We start from the raw sequence: 15,235 nt of genomic DNA, 5'->3' as shown, positions 1-15,235 counted from the left end.
CTATTGGCTTGACCGATGCTCATCTTGTTTAGGCAGCACTACAAAACAAACCCGGTCTCCTCACACTGCCTGCGGTGTGTCGCACACCTACCCCTGGAAGATGGGAAAGAGGTTCAATCTCTATCCCCATTAAGGAATTGGACTCTCTGCAGACCCTACAGTACTACATGTTTTGTGCCCATCGTAATGGCAGTTTGTGTTAACAGCATTTGTTATTTTTGTTATTTATTTTAAGATTGTATATTTGTAAAGTCCAAGACATGGGTGGTAACTGGGTGGTAACTGGCTAAAAGAGCTTTGCAGCCTGAGGAGGCAAGATTTAAATTAGGAACAGCTGGCGTAACAAATGTACCAAGTGTTGCAATTGAAGATTTCACACTGGAATGCAAGGGTTCTGGAACTGGCTCTGGGTGGAGATGCAACTGCTTCAAGGGTAAACTAGAGGATCAGAGTGGGTCCAGGAGGAGAATGACCTTACCCAGAAAGTCTTTCATAAACCCCTGACTGAAGTTGCAAACTTTAAATATCTTGATGGAGAAAGCCATGAACTTTAGTGAACAGGTTAACCGACTGTCGAAGATGCAAGCCAGTTTTAGGCAACTGACTAAGCAGAGACGATTTACAGTAAGAGGGCCTTGGTGTACTTGCATGATAGGAATTGACTGAAGTAACATGGTGGCATGCAATTCAGTCATATGCTCCAAAGTAAGGGTAGGAGCCTGTACATGAAGAATTCCAAATCTGAACTCTTGTTGGATAGATGGGGATCCTCTCAAGTGGCTCACGTTAGTTGCTCGCTATTTGAAAGATCTTGTCAATTGCAAGGTCACGATGGCAAAACAACTTCAAAACATTCTAATCCAAAGAGGCAACAATGGTACAGAAGTAGCACATACCCATCTTGAGAGCAGTATAAGACACAAACACAACACAGGTGCTCTGAACGCTAAACACACCTGTTGCCATGATGTGTGTAACTGGACCAAAGAAACAAGTTCCCAGCCCAGCATGAACAAAACTAAGAATAACGAAGTACTCCTCACTTATATCCTATATTGATTGTGTTGGTCTAGGTCATTTGGTGCTATTATTTTTATAATAATTCAAATGCAAAGAACCCATTTCATTGAGCAATAGGATCAAAACAATTCGAAATAATTTATCAACGCTTCAAATATTAAGATTAATGATAATTTTACTTGATTCGGATATTACAGAGAAGCACACAATATACGTGTGATTACAATTTTTCAACAGTTAGTACCGAGATGTTGGTAGAACTGCTTTATAGATGGTTTCAGCCAACACGGAGAAAGAAGTCTGATAAGCGCAAGATTCCAAGTCTTCTTATCGGCAAACAGGATCGCACAAATCACTCAGATTTTGAGAACATTTTGAGAAAATGATTGAGGTGAGTCCAATAACGCATAAGTGCCATTTCCACCCAATAGTGCGTGCCTACGTGTGTTTTATTCCTTTCACAATATGAAGACTGTTGACCCGCGTCCACAGAGGAGGCTGCCAAATTCCATAGGTCAAGAATTGACGACAGTAATGAGCAGTCACACGGGTATAAAGACCTTGATAAGTCTTGAGTATTGTAACTAGAACGGCGTGCCATGTGTCCCGACCTTGTTCTGAAAATTATTTGAATTTTTCAATCATATTGCTCAATGAAATGTGTTTTTTTGCATTTGAAATATATAAATAATTGCACCAATTGACCTAGACCAACGCAATCAACTTCAAAACATTTTCTGGAAATAATTTCTTCTCCTAAGTGCCATTCAATACCTTTGTCCACATTAACTACAGATTTGTGATGTGTTAAAGCATGTATACCTATAAAAAAGAAGTACATCCAGCTGAATAACTCAGCCCTTCACCGTCCTTACCACACATTGAGGTTTCCATCAAAATCTCCTGTAGCAAGATATCGATGCTGAAGTGCTGAAGCACCAAATGTTCCACATTTGATGGGCTTGGGCTTTTCCAGCTTTAAAAAAATTATAAAAATATATAAACAGAAGTAACTTGCGGTGCATTAAAGCATGCAACATGTTTAATGACAGTTGTACAACCCATCATAGAGCCAAGCACTTAATTTCAACAAAGACTTAAAGTAACCCGAGAAAAAAAGGGTATTGGTATACAATACACTTCATATAAATTAAATAGGCAATAATTTAGGGCACTCCTAGATCTCATCAATTCTATCTGTTCTTTTTTCAAGGGCTAGAAGATACCATACGCTCCTTGAAAATGTGGAAAGGCCAGCACTGCAACAGCTATGACTGTGGTTACATGATGCAGTGTATCTTGAAACAGAGGTCAGTCTGGAACACATGGTGTGAGTAAAAAAATAACTAGCACTGGCAAAGCCAACAGGTTTGCCTTTGAGGCCTGTTGGCTCAGCCAATGCCTTTTGTTTATACTGTACAGCATTGTCAAAAATTACAGGGGGAGATGGCAGGTGAAGAGCGGATTGGAATAGTGGGTGGGTGGAGGAGGGGGAAAAGAAGCACACATGGATGGGAGCAATAAGGAGGCTGGGGGAAGATGCACACGTGGTAGAGAACAACACAGGGGGCGAAGGGAGAAGCATGCAGGCTAAGAGTGCAACATGGGTGCCTGGGGGTGAGAAGCACATGAGGGAGATTGCTGGATAACTCATACAATGATGAAGTACTTAAGCAAAATGAAAAAAGTAGTTTCTAAAAATGAGCAGTGGAAGGACAAAAGTAAAGAGGATATGCTCCAGGCAAGGAACAAACGAACAAGTTACTTACCTTCGGTAACACTTTTTCTGGTGGATACAGTATCTGCCTGTGGATTCCTCACCTTATGAATATCCCTTGCGCCAGCATTCCGCAGAAATTTTTCCTTGCTCTCCGCGCCGACGAGGTTGTCACAGCGTCATGGCTACGCACGCGGCTCCTCATAACGTCACCAGAGCCATAAGAAGACCACGTCGACGTGAGGACGTCAGTTCCACCCATTTTTTCCGTGCCACCGAGGCAAAACGGGCATACCGACCATAGAGACAATGTATACGTAGTACACAGAATTCACACAAATACACTCAGTGTAAATTGAAATAAGAAAGCTTACATTTCAAATAAGTAAACAATAGACAAATAGAGGCAATAAAGACTTGAGTACACAAATACATCAAATAACTAATACCTCAGTTTTTAAGGTATAAAAGGGTGGACAACGGGGAGGCGGGTGGCTCAGTGAGGAAACCACAGGCAGATACTGTATCCACCAGAAAAAGCATTACCGAAGGTAAGTAACTTGTTCTTCTGATGGATATATCTGCCTGTGGATTCCTCACCTTATGAATAGAATCCCACAGCAGTCCCACTCCAGGAGGAGGGAGTCCACCCTTCTATACCAAAAAGGCTTGTAAAACAGAGCACGCAAAAAGGCCATCCCTCCACACCTCAGAATCCAAGCAGTAATGCTTCACGAAAGTGTGGAGGGAGGCCCAAGTTGCGGCTTTACAAATGTCCAAACAGGAACACCCCTGGACAAAGCAGAGGTAGTCGATTTAGCCCTGTTGGAATGAGCTCTAATGCCTACAGGAGGCTCCTTACCAGCCAGGGAGTAACATATCTTGATGCACAAGATGATCCATCTGGATATGGTGCGCTTGTGCACTGCTTTGCCCTTCATACGACCAGCATATCCAACAAAGAGTTGATCATCTTGACGGAAGTCCTTTGTTCTATCCAAATAGAAGCTAATCGCCCTCTTTGGATCTGAACGATGAAGCCTCTTCTCCTCCTTGGAAGGGTGAGGGGGAGGATAGACAGTAGGGAGGGTAATTGACTGTTCTAGATGGAAGGGAGTTACCACCTTAGGCAGAAACGCAGCCCTGGTCCTGAGTACCATCCTTTCAGCATGTACGGTCAGAAAAGGAGTCTTTGAACTCAAAGCCTGGAGCTCACTCACCCTCCTAGCCGAAGTGATACCCACAAGAAAGAAAGTTTTGAATGTCAGTAGCCTCAAAGGACAACTATGCATAGGTTCGAACGTGGAACCCATTAAAAAAGTCAAAACCAGATTTAAATCCCACTGCGGCATTATAAAAAGGAGTGGGCGGAAACATGTTAGTAAGCCCCTTAATGAACCTTGAGACTATTGGAGACTTAAAAAGAGAAGGCTGATCTGGCAAACAAAGAAATGCCGACATAGCCGGCAAATATCCTTTAACAGTGGACACAGCACAACCCTACAGAGCCAAATAAAGTGAAAAACAAAACATCAGAAAGATGGGCTTTCGGAGGATCAATAGAATTGTCCCCACACCATCGAACAAATTTCGACCACCTGTAGGAGTCAGGGTATGGGAGGAAACGCGTAAAGGAGTTGCGAGCTCCAACTCAACTGAAACGCGTCCCCCAACTGCCCCTGCCTCGGAAACCGGAGACTGCAGAATGACGGGGAGTGCACGTTCGAGAGTTGCAAACAGGTCCACTCGAGGAGTTCCCCACGTCTGGAAGATGTGTTGAACTACCTCCGGATGAAGCCTCCACTTGTGGTCGTGGAGAACTGCCGACTGAGACTGTCCATCAAGAAAATCCGATGGTCCTGAGCCCAGGACCAGAGACACAACGCCTCTCTGCAGAGACGGTACAACCCTACTCCTCCCTGCTTGTTGACATACCACATCGCGGCAGTGTTGTCCGCCAGGACTTGAACTGACTAACTGCGAAGGGAAGGGAGAAAGGCCTTGAACGCCAAACGCATCGCCCGCAATTCCAGAAGGTTGATGTAAAGCAACCTCTCCTCTGGAGACCAAAGCCCCTTGATCTCCAGATGCCCCAGATAAGCACCCCACCCTAGGGTAGAGGCATCCGTTATCACTGTGGCCACCGATGGAGGAAGATGGAAGGGCTTTCCTTGAGACAGATTGCCTTCCACGCTCCACCAAGACAGATCCCCCGCAGCTTCTCTGGAGTTCCCGACAGACTCCCTGAGCTCTCCGTTGTGCGGATACCACTGCCTGCAGAGACATCACTGAAGCGCCCTCATATGCCAACGTGCATGGTTGACCAACGGGATGCAGGAAGCGAACAGACAGAGCAGGCGAAAGACCTTCAGAACTGGAACAACCGCTCCATTGTTAAACAGAGGAATCATTTCCTGAATGTCGAGAATCTTTTGCGGAGGTGGGAAAGCTCGACACACAGTGGTATCCAGTACTGCCCATATGAACAGGTTGCGCTGTGAGGGCACCCGGTAAGACTTGGGTACATTTTTCGAAAAACCCAATCTGTACAACGGCTGGGTTGTAACCTGCAGATGATGATGCACCATCTGTGGTGACTCCGCTTCCAATAGCCATTTGTCCAGGTAGGGGAAAACAGGGATCCCCGACCTCCAGCCACCACTGCCATCACCTTGGTGAAGACTCGAGGTGAGGTGCAGTAGTAAGACCAAACGGAGGGACCGCAAATTGGTAATGTTGCGACCCAACCGTAAAACGGAGATACTTCCTGTGCGACTTCAGGATTGGGATGTGAAAATACGCATCCTGTAAGTCGATGGACACCATCCAGTCCTCTTGCTGCAGCACCTGAAGAACCTGCGCTAGGGTGAGCATCTTGAACCTCTCCTGCTTGAGAAACAGATTCAAGATTCTGAGGTCCAGGATAGGACGAAACCTGCCATCCTTCTTGGGGATCAGGAAATACCGGGAGTAGCATCCCTGACCCCTTTCCTGCTCTGGAACCACCTCTATTGCACCTTTCTGTAATAAGGTAAGAACCTCCTTCTGAAGGAGAAACAAATGATCCTCCGTACAAAACCCCTGGCAAGGAGGGTAAGGAGAAGGTAATTCCCTGAAGGGAAGGGCATACCCATTTTCCACAAGATCTAAAACCCAAATGTCTTAAGTGATTAATTTTCAATCTTGTCGAAAATGGGTAAGCCGGCCTCCCACAGGACCTACATGATCCAGGACAGCGGATCTAGAGCTGCTTTCCTGCACTACCAGGAGGCGTTGGGGAGGTAGAGGAGGAAGAGGGTTGACGTCCGGCTCCACGAAGGCGACCTCTGCCTTTACCCCTGTAGCGCTTATACAAGGGGTTTTGCTGCAGTTGCGGAGGCTGTCTGGGCCCACAAAAGGAAAAGACTTTTCAAAGCCACTGTATCTTTTATATCCATAGCCTCTTGATTAAGTCTGCAGACCCAAAGACCTTGCCGTTGCCTTATTGTCCTTAAACCTCTGCAGGGCAGAGTCCGCTTTCTCACCAAAAAGCTTGGAACCATCAAAAGGCAAATCAATAATAGCGCCTGCACGTCAGGAGAGAACCCCGAAGATTTCAACCATGCGTGCCTCCTTGTCCCAATAGACGAGCCCATGACTCTGGCAACAGAATCCGCTGTATCCAGACCAGACTGGATAACCTGGCGAGCAGCCGCTTGAGCATCCACCAACACCTCACTCAGATTTCCCTTGTCCTCCTCAGATAACTTAGAAAGAAGCTGTTTTGCAGAGTCCATTAAAGCATGAATATACCTTCCCAAAAGACAAGTGGCATTGGTAGATTTTAATGCCATACTGGCTGAAGAAAAGACCTTTTTAGCAGACTGCTCCAACTTTTTAGAATCACTGTCTGGGGAGCCTGCGAAAACGCTCCGGATGACTGCTTTGAGCAAGAAGCCTGCACAACCAGACTTTCAGGAGAGGAATGAGAAGAAAGGAAAACCGGATCTCCAGGAGCAGGTCTATACCTTCTTAAGACTGACCTTGAGACTGAAGGAGCCGAAAGAGGATTGGGCCACACATCAAGTATTGGCTCAGTAAGAGCATCATTAAATGGCAAGAGTGGCTCAACCACCGAAGAAGGAGAATGAAGCACTTCAGTGAGAAGATTAGGCTTATACTCCGCCACAGGAAGCTGCAAGTCCAAAAGTTCCGCAGCCTTCCTAATAACTGTGTGATATGGAGCAACATCCTTAGTGGAAGAAGCCTTTTGAGTAGCAAAGTCCCACTCTGTGGAAGAGTCAAGCCCACTTGCTTCACACAAGTGTTCAAACACATCTTCTGTGTCAGAAACCTCTCCTTCCTCCCTCTCTTCATCCCGGTACTGCTCCTCTTCCAATAACCTCTGCGCCTCTCTCCTCGAACGCATCTTCGGTTGCGGCGTCTGCAGCACCACACGCGGCGTCGACGGCTCCGGAAGCGGCGTCGAAGGTGGATCCATAACCGGCGCCGTTCGAATCAGAGAAGCTTCACGGGATGGAGCCAGAGATGGTCCATAAAGCGTCGACATCCTCGAAGCCGGAAAAGACCAGGACGACGTCACTGGCATGAACGCCATAAAGGGGGCCTGAGGATACTGGTGAGGCACACCCAAACTATATGCCAAAGAACACATGGGACCAGAAGGTGCTCCAGAGGGGTACGAGGCCCTGGTGAAAACACCATACATCACATTTAAACAATGCGAGGGATCAGAAACCAGGGTCGGAAACTGTGGATAAGAAGCGTTCCGGATCCGATCAAGGTACCTCTGGAGTCTGAGCCGCTGGAGCCACAGGTGGAACAGCCGGAGCCGAAAGAACCTCATCATCATCAGCCAGATTCGACGGTGAGAATCTCAGCGTTGTTGCCTGCTCTGGAGTCCTTTTATAGGAAGGATAATGAGCCGGAGTCACCTGAGGAGACACTGAAGGTGAAGGAGAAACAAAGTCCTTTTCTGTTCGTCGAGGAGCAGGAGAAGGCGACCTCGACAACACCGACTTTTGACGATCGGCGTCGAGAAGCATGTCTCCTCTTCTTCTTGTGCCTCTTCTTGGAGTCGTGCGACGTTGGAGAACTAGATTTTGACCTTTTTCGACTCCTTTTCCCCTTTCTTGCTTTAGCCATGTAAAGTTTGGCTTCACACTCCTTTAACGCCTTTGGATTCATCTTCCTGCACAAAGAGCATGCCTCGACGTCATGGTCTGAAGATAGACATCAAAGGCAATCCTCATGTGGGTTAGTATTTGACATATGTTTACCGCATTCTCTACAAGGTTTAAACCCTGACTTCCTCAGAGCAGACATAACAAAGAAAGGAAGAGATACAATCAAAAATACAAACTATCCCAACAAAGTATGGAGAGTCCCAGAAAAAAACGTTAGCATCGACAGTGCGGAAAAAGGGTAACTGACATCATCACGCCGACATGGTCTTCTTATGGCTCCGGTGACGTCATGCGGAGCCGTGTGCGAAGCCATGACGCTGTGACGACCTCGTTGGCGCGGAAAGCTAGGAAAAAAATGTCCACGGAATGCTGGCGCAGGGGATATTCACAAGGTGAAGAATCCAGAGGTTGATATTGCATCCACAAGAAAAAGTGTTACCGAAGGTAAGTAACGTGTTAGTTTGTCCCTTGCCTGGAGCCTTTCCTCTTTACTTTTATCCCTCCACAGCTCATTTTTAGAAACTACTTTTTTCATTTTGCTTAAGTAATTCATCAGTGTATAAATCAGCAATCTCCCTCCTGTGCTTCTCACCCCGAGGCACCCATGTTGCACTCCTAGCCTGCATGCTTCTCCCTTCGCCCCCGGTGTTGTCCTCTCCCACGTGTGGATCTTGCCCCACCCCAGCCACCTTGTTGCTCCCTTCCATGTGTGCTTCTTTTCCCCTCCTCCACCCACCCACTATTCCAATCCGCTCCTCACCTGCCCTCTCCCCCTATCATTTTTGATGATGCTGTACAGTGTAAACAAAAGGCATTGGCTGATCCACAGGCAGATGCATCCATCTGAAACAAGATGTATAAGGCAAGCCATTAAATTACAAGCAAGCAAACGAGAGAAACAATAAAGCCAACCAATGGTATGCAATGGGTGGAACTTACGCTCACTTTAAGTGCCTGGTAAGATGATAATATGTTGTTTGCAACCAGACAGCTTGTACTGTCAGGTAAGGTCGAATTAATGAAGGCACAAGTAGGCAGGCCTTAATAGTGTCCTATAGGGAGAACTTATAGGGCTGTGATGGGGGTCTATGCTGGCTGTATGACCCATGTGTGGAGTATGTCCTGCTGACAAGTCACAATCCAGCATCCTGCCGCCAAAAATAATTAAAAAAAAAAACACTGGTGGTGTCCGTGTGCAGAATAGAAGTGTTCTCTTTAGGCCTTCAAGAGAACGTCTGTTCTGATGGGTCTGTTTCAGTGCTTCATGAGGACCGAAGGACTCACATCGTCAAGATGTTTTTGAGTTTCTCCATGGGCGAAGATTAATTGGCAATCATCATGGTCTCAGCTTAATTGTCTTCCCTACACCACAATCCAATCCTGCTGCTACCCTGTGTTCCAAGAATGTGGTTTGTGCTCCCACCAGGTACCCAGCAGTGGGACCGCATGCTGTGAAGATAATCATGAAACCAGATAGAGGTCCTGCTAAGCTGTGGCTATCTCGGAATGGCCAACATTACACTTCAAATGCTGCTCTCGTAATAATAATAATAGGCACATTTATAAAACAAAATGGTTACACTATAACCAGTGTGTCCCCGCGCTGTGGTAACGTTGCCCAGAATTCTACTACCCTCCTTTACCGCCCTATTTATCCCGGGGGAAGAGATAGGTTTTTTAATTTTTCCTAAACCAGCTCTCCTGGATCTCCCACCGGAGGCCCACAGGGAGAGCATTCCATTGCTTGGCAGCCAGAAGGCGAAAAGACCGTCCACCCATCCTTGCTCTCTGGACAACGGGTACACACACCAGGCCCACCCCACCTGATCTCAACTGGCGTGTTGGAACATAGGGGGTAAGTAGATCAGACAGGTACGACGGAGCAGTCCCCTGCATGATCCGATGACACACACAGAGTGCCGTAAATAAGACTCTTTGCTTTATCTGTAGCCAGTGTAGCGCAGCCAGTGCTGCCTTCAAGAAGTCCTTCTTGGGCGCATAAGAATCAAGCGGGCTGCCGCATTCTGCACTCCCTGGAGTCGGAGCATACACTTGGTCGTCGCACCCAGATAAAGAATGTTGCCATAATCCAGGCGCGACGTCACCAGGGCATTGACCATAGTCTTCCTGGCCGCCGCAGGCAGTAGGTCCAATGTTTTCCGCAGGACCTTCAGGACTCCAAAACAGGCGCCTGCCACCCGCCTGGTTTGATAGTCAAAGGAAAGGTTGGTGTCCAACCATACTCCCAAATTCTTTACCTGCGCACAGGGCGTGGGCGTCGTCCCCAGATTCATAGACCTCCCTAGCACACTGCACCTGCCCCTTATTGTAGTGTGCACTTGGTTCGCAGTTTCTTCCTTCTGTGGGGAATTTGCCAACTCTCTACCACAATATATAATAAAACCAAGCTTCATTGTTGAACTCAGCATGCAGTCCCTGATGACTTAATGATGTTGCATTCCTACATGTGAGCACCACCCACTTCTAATGGTGGAAGATGAACACCATTTTTCAAGGAGAAACATAATTTTACTGCACGCAAAGTACCTTGCTGAATATGGATCTCCATCTGGTCTTCCCGGGTACCGCATATTAGGATAGCACTGCTTCACTTGAACGGGATCTCCTCTGTGACCAATCACGGGGAATGATGTAGTGACATTTAGCTTTTGTGCCCTGAAGACATAGGTTACCCCAACTGCACTGCTTGCAGCTACTTTGCCTGCTCTTTGGCGAGTAAAGTAACAAGCCATATTTAAATGATGCTATCCAACCTTTTCCTGCAATTGACTTGGTGTGGTTCGGAGGGACTGATACATACTGTAGCCATGCTGTCTCCAGCATGCAATTTGAGATTCTTCGCAGATTTGTCTAGACCGGACAGCACTTGAAGAGGACTCTGTGCTAATGCGACTGGTTGTCTGAAGAGGTCGTGGGCCCATAACTGATGCAGACACCAAAATCCTTGGGATGGGTGGTATGCTCTGAAACATTTACAGGGGAGAGCTAAATCCTACATCAAAGCCACTGCTAATATCTCTGAAGTAAAGTTGGACGAAATCTTAAAAGAACTGACAGTAATCAAACTGTCTGGGGTCACTAAAGGTTAATATAACCAAAATTCTCCAGGGAGGCACGGTCAATCTGTTGGAATATTGTAAAGTATCAGTCTTACCTTAACACCACTGAGGTCGGACACTACTGAAGCACAACTGAATGTCTTGCCTGACTCAGGGTAAAACTGTGCTGCTATCAACGATGAAATGTGGAATTGGAGGGCAGAAGCAAGAGGGAAAATGTCTGGGCCCATCTATTCATTTATAGGATCCCTGTAAAGGCAGACATGCTATAGTTTTCTTTGGACTGCTGTCTCTGACTCTTGTGACTGGACTTTTCTTCTCGACTGCAACTTCAAAAGGGCCACAGGTTCAGAACCTGGAAATCGAACACACTGGACTTGCTTTCCCTGCTATTGTCTGCTTCCTACATTACCAGCAGTGACATGGTAGCCACATGGAAGAAAACAGACCTGGTTAATTAAGATAGTAGGGACATTTTTCACACAACGACAACGTTAAAAGAAATACCTTACTGGCATTAGGACCTCTGCTTCAGACACAGCGCATTAAATTTGGCCTGCAGGAGTCAGCCACAATGATTGTCATGATGGATGACAAAACAAAGGAATACTTTCATCCGGTCCCATTTTTTTCCCAACACAATGATCCCTTATATCATTAACGTGGAACCATGGATTTGGGATGCACAGCCATCATGCTGTATCTCAGGGCAATCCACCTATGGATACATGAGGCAAAATCAACTTTCCAATTTTCCTTTGCCAACAGCAGCGGGCCATGCAGCTCATGTCGAATAGTTTAGAAACTACACCGTTTGTGCATTCTTCTTTCTTTTCATTTTGTCTGTTCTCTTACACTCTGCTGTAGGACCATCCAACCAGACGAACTGCTGGTTCTTTTATCCTGCCCACTGTTCATCAACTTATCCACTGTCGCCAGGACTAGTGTTTTACCCACATACTGAATAACTCTAACTTTGTTAAATGGTTCAATTGTCAAATGTATTATATTTAGCCAAAACACCTCAACACGGTTTCCTACAAGAGAAATACCTCTCACTCACAAAGTGAAGCAGGATTGGGTAGGGAAGGCGATAAATAGCAGTGACTTCCATGATAAGGCTTCAATGGGTAGTTTTCGTGCTACATACAATATAGGCCTACTTGTATGCTAACAGGATTGTTATTTGTGAATTTAAAATTAATGCAATGTATGGCGCAAGCAAATAACTTTGAAATCAGGCTAACTTGTTGCTTGTGCAGGTAACAGATGTGTGCTTGGATTGTCATGTTTGGATGTATGACATTAAAACGCATGCTTTTACATCGCATGCCTTTACAACGCTGTTTTTACATCGCATGCCTTTACAACGCTGTTTTTACAACGCATGCCATTACAACGCATAGTGCTTTTGGGCGCTGGATAGTGAATTGTTTAATTTACTATTCCAACTCCAGTCTCCGTGGATAGTAGGGAAGGTGTTGGATGGTAAATTAAACCTATTCCCTATCCTAGAGCGCCCCCCGGCGCAATGCGTTGTAATGGTTTGCGTTGTAAAAGTTGCGTCGTAAAGGCACTGCGTGGTAAAAGTTGCGTTGTAAAGGTTGTTCACCGTCATGTTTTCTTGGTTCACACACACAAGAAAGCGACGGAAAATGTCAATTTTGTGGTGCATGCACTGAATTGCAATGGTTCCTTGTATGAATCTGAATGGGAAACGTCGTATGGTAAGGATACCATTTTACAGTCATTAGTTATGTCAAACAGTAACTGAAGATCATATGCTGACCTTTCCGCTAAATTGACTTTAGTTCAGAATATGGTAATCGGGCATGATATTTTTACACCACATATGGCTTGGAGAGATGCACTAATGAGAGTTGCTTGTGCGGGTCATTTAGGTGTAACAAGCACTCGCCATGAACTCAAACAATACTATTGGTGACCTTCAATTGCTGTTCAAGAAAGAAAATGAGTAGATTAGTGTTGTGAATATTTAGTTCTTGAGAAACACTGGAAGACTTCTGAAACACCTCTTAATCTAGCATCACTTCCTGAAGAGGCATGGCAAAATGTAGCACTGCATTTTACAGGATAGTAGGAGTTGTTGCCACAAGATATGGAGTATATGATTATCTTAGTGCATTACTATTATAAGTGGATTTATTTTGACTTAACACGTTCCTCTAACACACACAGTGTCATCAAATTTCTAACACACCCAAGGAGTTAGCCACATCCAATGGCACTTGCTTTACATCTACATGATGCAGGATTTTATAAGTAATGTAGTTGTTAAACATCTGCGAGTCGCTCTGTACCAAACATCTTCAAATGTTCCAATGTTTTTTTAAAAGAAGGTGTGCAGACAGCAATCACAGCATGAAAACATGTTGGTGATTTTGAGGCAGAAGTCACAGCTGCCAAGTTTTAAGTTTGCCTAGGTGTGATATTTTAATGCTTTAAGTGTGACACTTTGAGCGACATATCCTGAATAGAACTAAACAATTAAGTACATGTAATAAGTTAAATATTAGAACTTGATAGATGGGAGAATGGGATGCATCGCATTGAGACCCACAGAGATCTAAGACCCTCCAACTCCATTGCGGATCTTTCAGGTTAGAGATAGTTTTAAACCTATGTAATCAGTGGCAGACTCATACATGAATACAATCTTTGTGCTGAAAGGCAGTGGGTTAAGCAGAAACCGGCAGGTTACATTGCACTTTAGTTTCAGGAAACTCAACAGAAAATGTTGTGGTTAGTTCAACTCAGCTTATGCATGAAAATAGATCACACTTTCCTTCAGTTTCGGGAAGCTTGACAGAACATTATGGTTAGTGAAGATGAGCCATTGTACTAAATGGGTCCCCACAATCTTCATCTGCTAAAGAAACGAGCCGAGATGCACCAATCACATATGGGCTTGCTTCCCCTTTAAGCTCTGCAGTTCATCACACCCCTGCGTGAGAACACGTGCACAGGATGAGACGCCAGATGTCTCATACTGACGCACATGTGCATGCTTCTGCAGAAACCACACGTCCGCACGTGTAGGTCAGATAGCTTGACCCATTTCGCATTTTAGCAAGATATAACCGTCATATAAAAACATGCCTTTTTGTATGCTTAAATTCAGAGAACCTACACCCACACAGTGGGTTTCAGTTTGTTATCATGGAAATTACTAAATGGTCACTATGTCATGTGACATTGTACTTACTTTTTGGTTGCTACCTATAAATTGTGCTGCCTGTGTGCAGTACTTCAGACATCAGTTTGCATCTCCACAGAGGTGACTGCTCTCCCCTGCAATATTTAAGTAAACCAATATTATTTTGAGAATTGTGTCTTGGTTTTTCTTTGTCAGAATTTCCCTCCAACATATTGGGGAGTTGCCAGCCAGGAGTTCCACTTGGTCTCACCAATTGTTACTGTCCGGAATGCCACGTACCCGTTGAATGGATTGCACATCTTGAAAGAAGGTAAGCAGACACCCATTTTTATTAAAGTTCAGTTCGGCTCATTCCCAGGGATGGGTGGGATTTGGAATGGACATCATTAAGGTAAGGACAGTGCTGACTTCGTTCTTTTTTAAATACTTAACGTTTGGCATTGTAATATAGATGATTTTTTTGTGTATCCAGATGCAAGATTGTGCATGAACTGTATACCACAATATGTAGGCACCCCAGTAATTAGTCCAAAAGATACAGGGAACTCGACTAACCATTTGAAAGTGGTCAAAGGCAAAGTAGGACTTGATACTGGCTCTCCCAGTGTATGTTCTGTCATTGCAGCAAAGGGATGGTTGTGCTGATGTCATCAGACTTTACTCTGAGTAAGAACAGAACACTTGAGTAACTTTTTGCAATCCCAGAACTTAAGTCTGGAAGTCACAATTTGCAGTTACAAATAGTGAAGTTTATCCCCTCTATGAATGCAGAGGGAAGTGACCAATGGTTTTTGCTCTAGTGTATAGTTTACAATTGATGAATATGTATATGTACATGTAAATAGAAATGTGGCCACAGAGTAGTGTCATTTTTAATTTGGTGTCTTGTAGTGTATAATTTAGGAAAAAATTGACGGATTTCCTATCTTGTGAGGGATAATGTAGAACGTTAGGGAAGGAAATTGAAGTAACTGACTGAGTTAGGCAAATGTCTCACCAGTCAGCAAGTGATCAATCACAACAGGTTCTCAAATGAGTTACCAGTCTTTATAAC

At 45.0% G+C, this 15,235-nt stretch overlaps 1 protein-coding gene across 1 annotated transcript in view; it reads right to left on the bottom strand.

Annotated features, from left to right (window-relative positions):
- Positions 1-15,235, bottom strand: part of DNAAF10 (dynein axonemal assembly factor 10) — a 71,931-nt gene that overhangs the window by 45,172 nt on the left and 11,524 nt on the right. The window contains exon 2 of the mRNA XM_078649401.1: positions 1,896-1,996. Coding sequence (XP_078505527.1) covers positions 1,896-1,996 — 101 coding nt within the window. The remainder of the gene's footprint in view (positions 1-1,895; positions 1,997-15,235) is intronic.

The sequence above is a fragment of the Lissotriton helveticus genome, chromosome 6 (assembly GCF_964261635.1).
Source record: "Lissotriton helveticus chromosome 6, aLisHel1.1, whole genome shotgun sequence".
In the NCBI taxonomy this organism is placed as follows: domain Eukaryota; kingdom Metazoa; phylum Chordata; class Amphibia; order Caudata; family Salamandridae; genus Lissotriton; species Lissotriton helveticus.
This window is presented reverse-complemented; position numbering and strand designations above follow the sequence as displayed.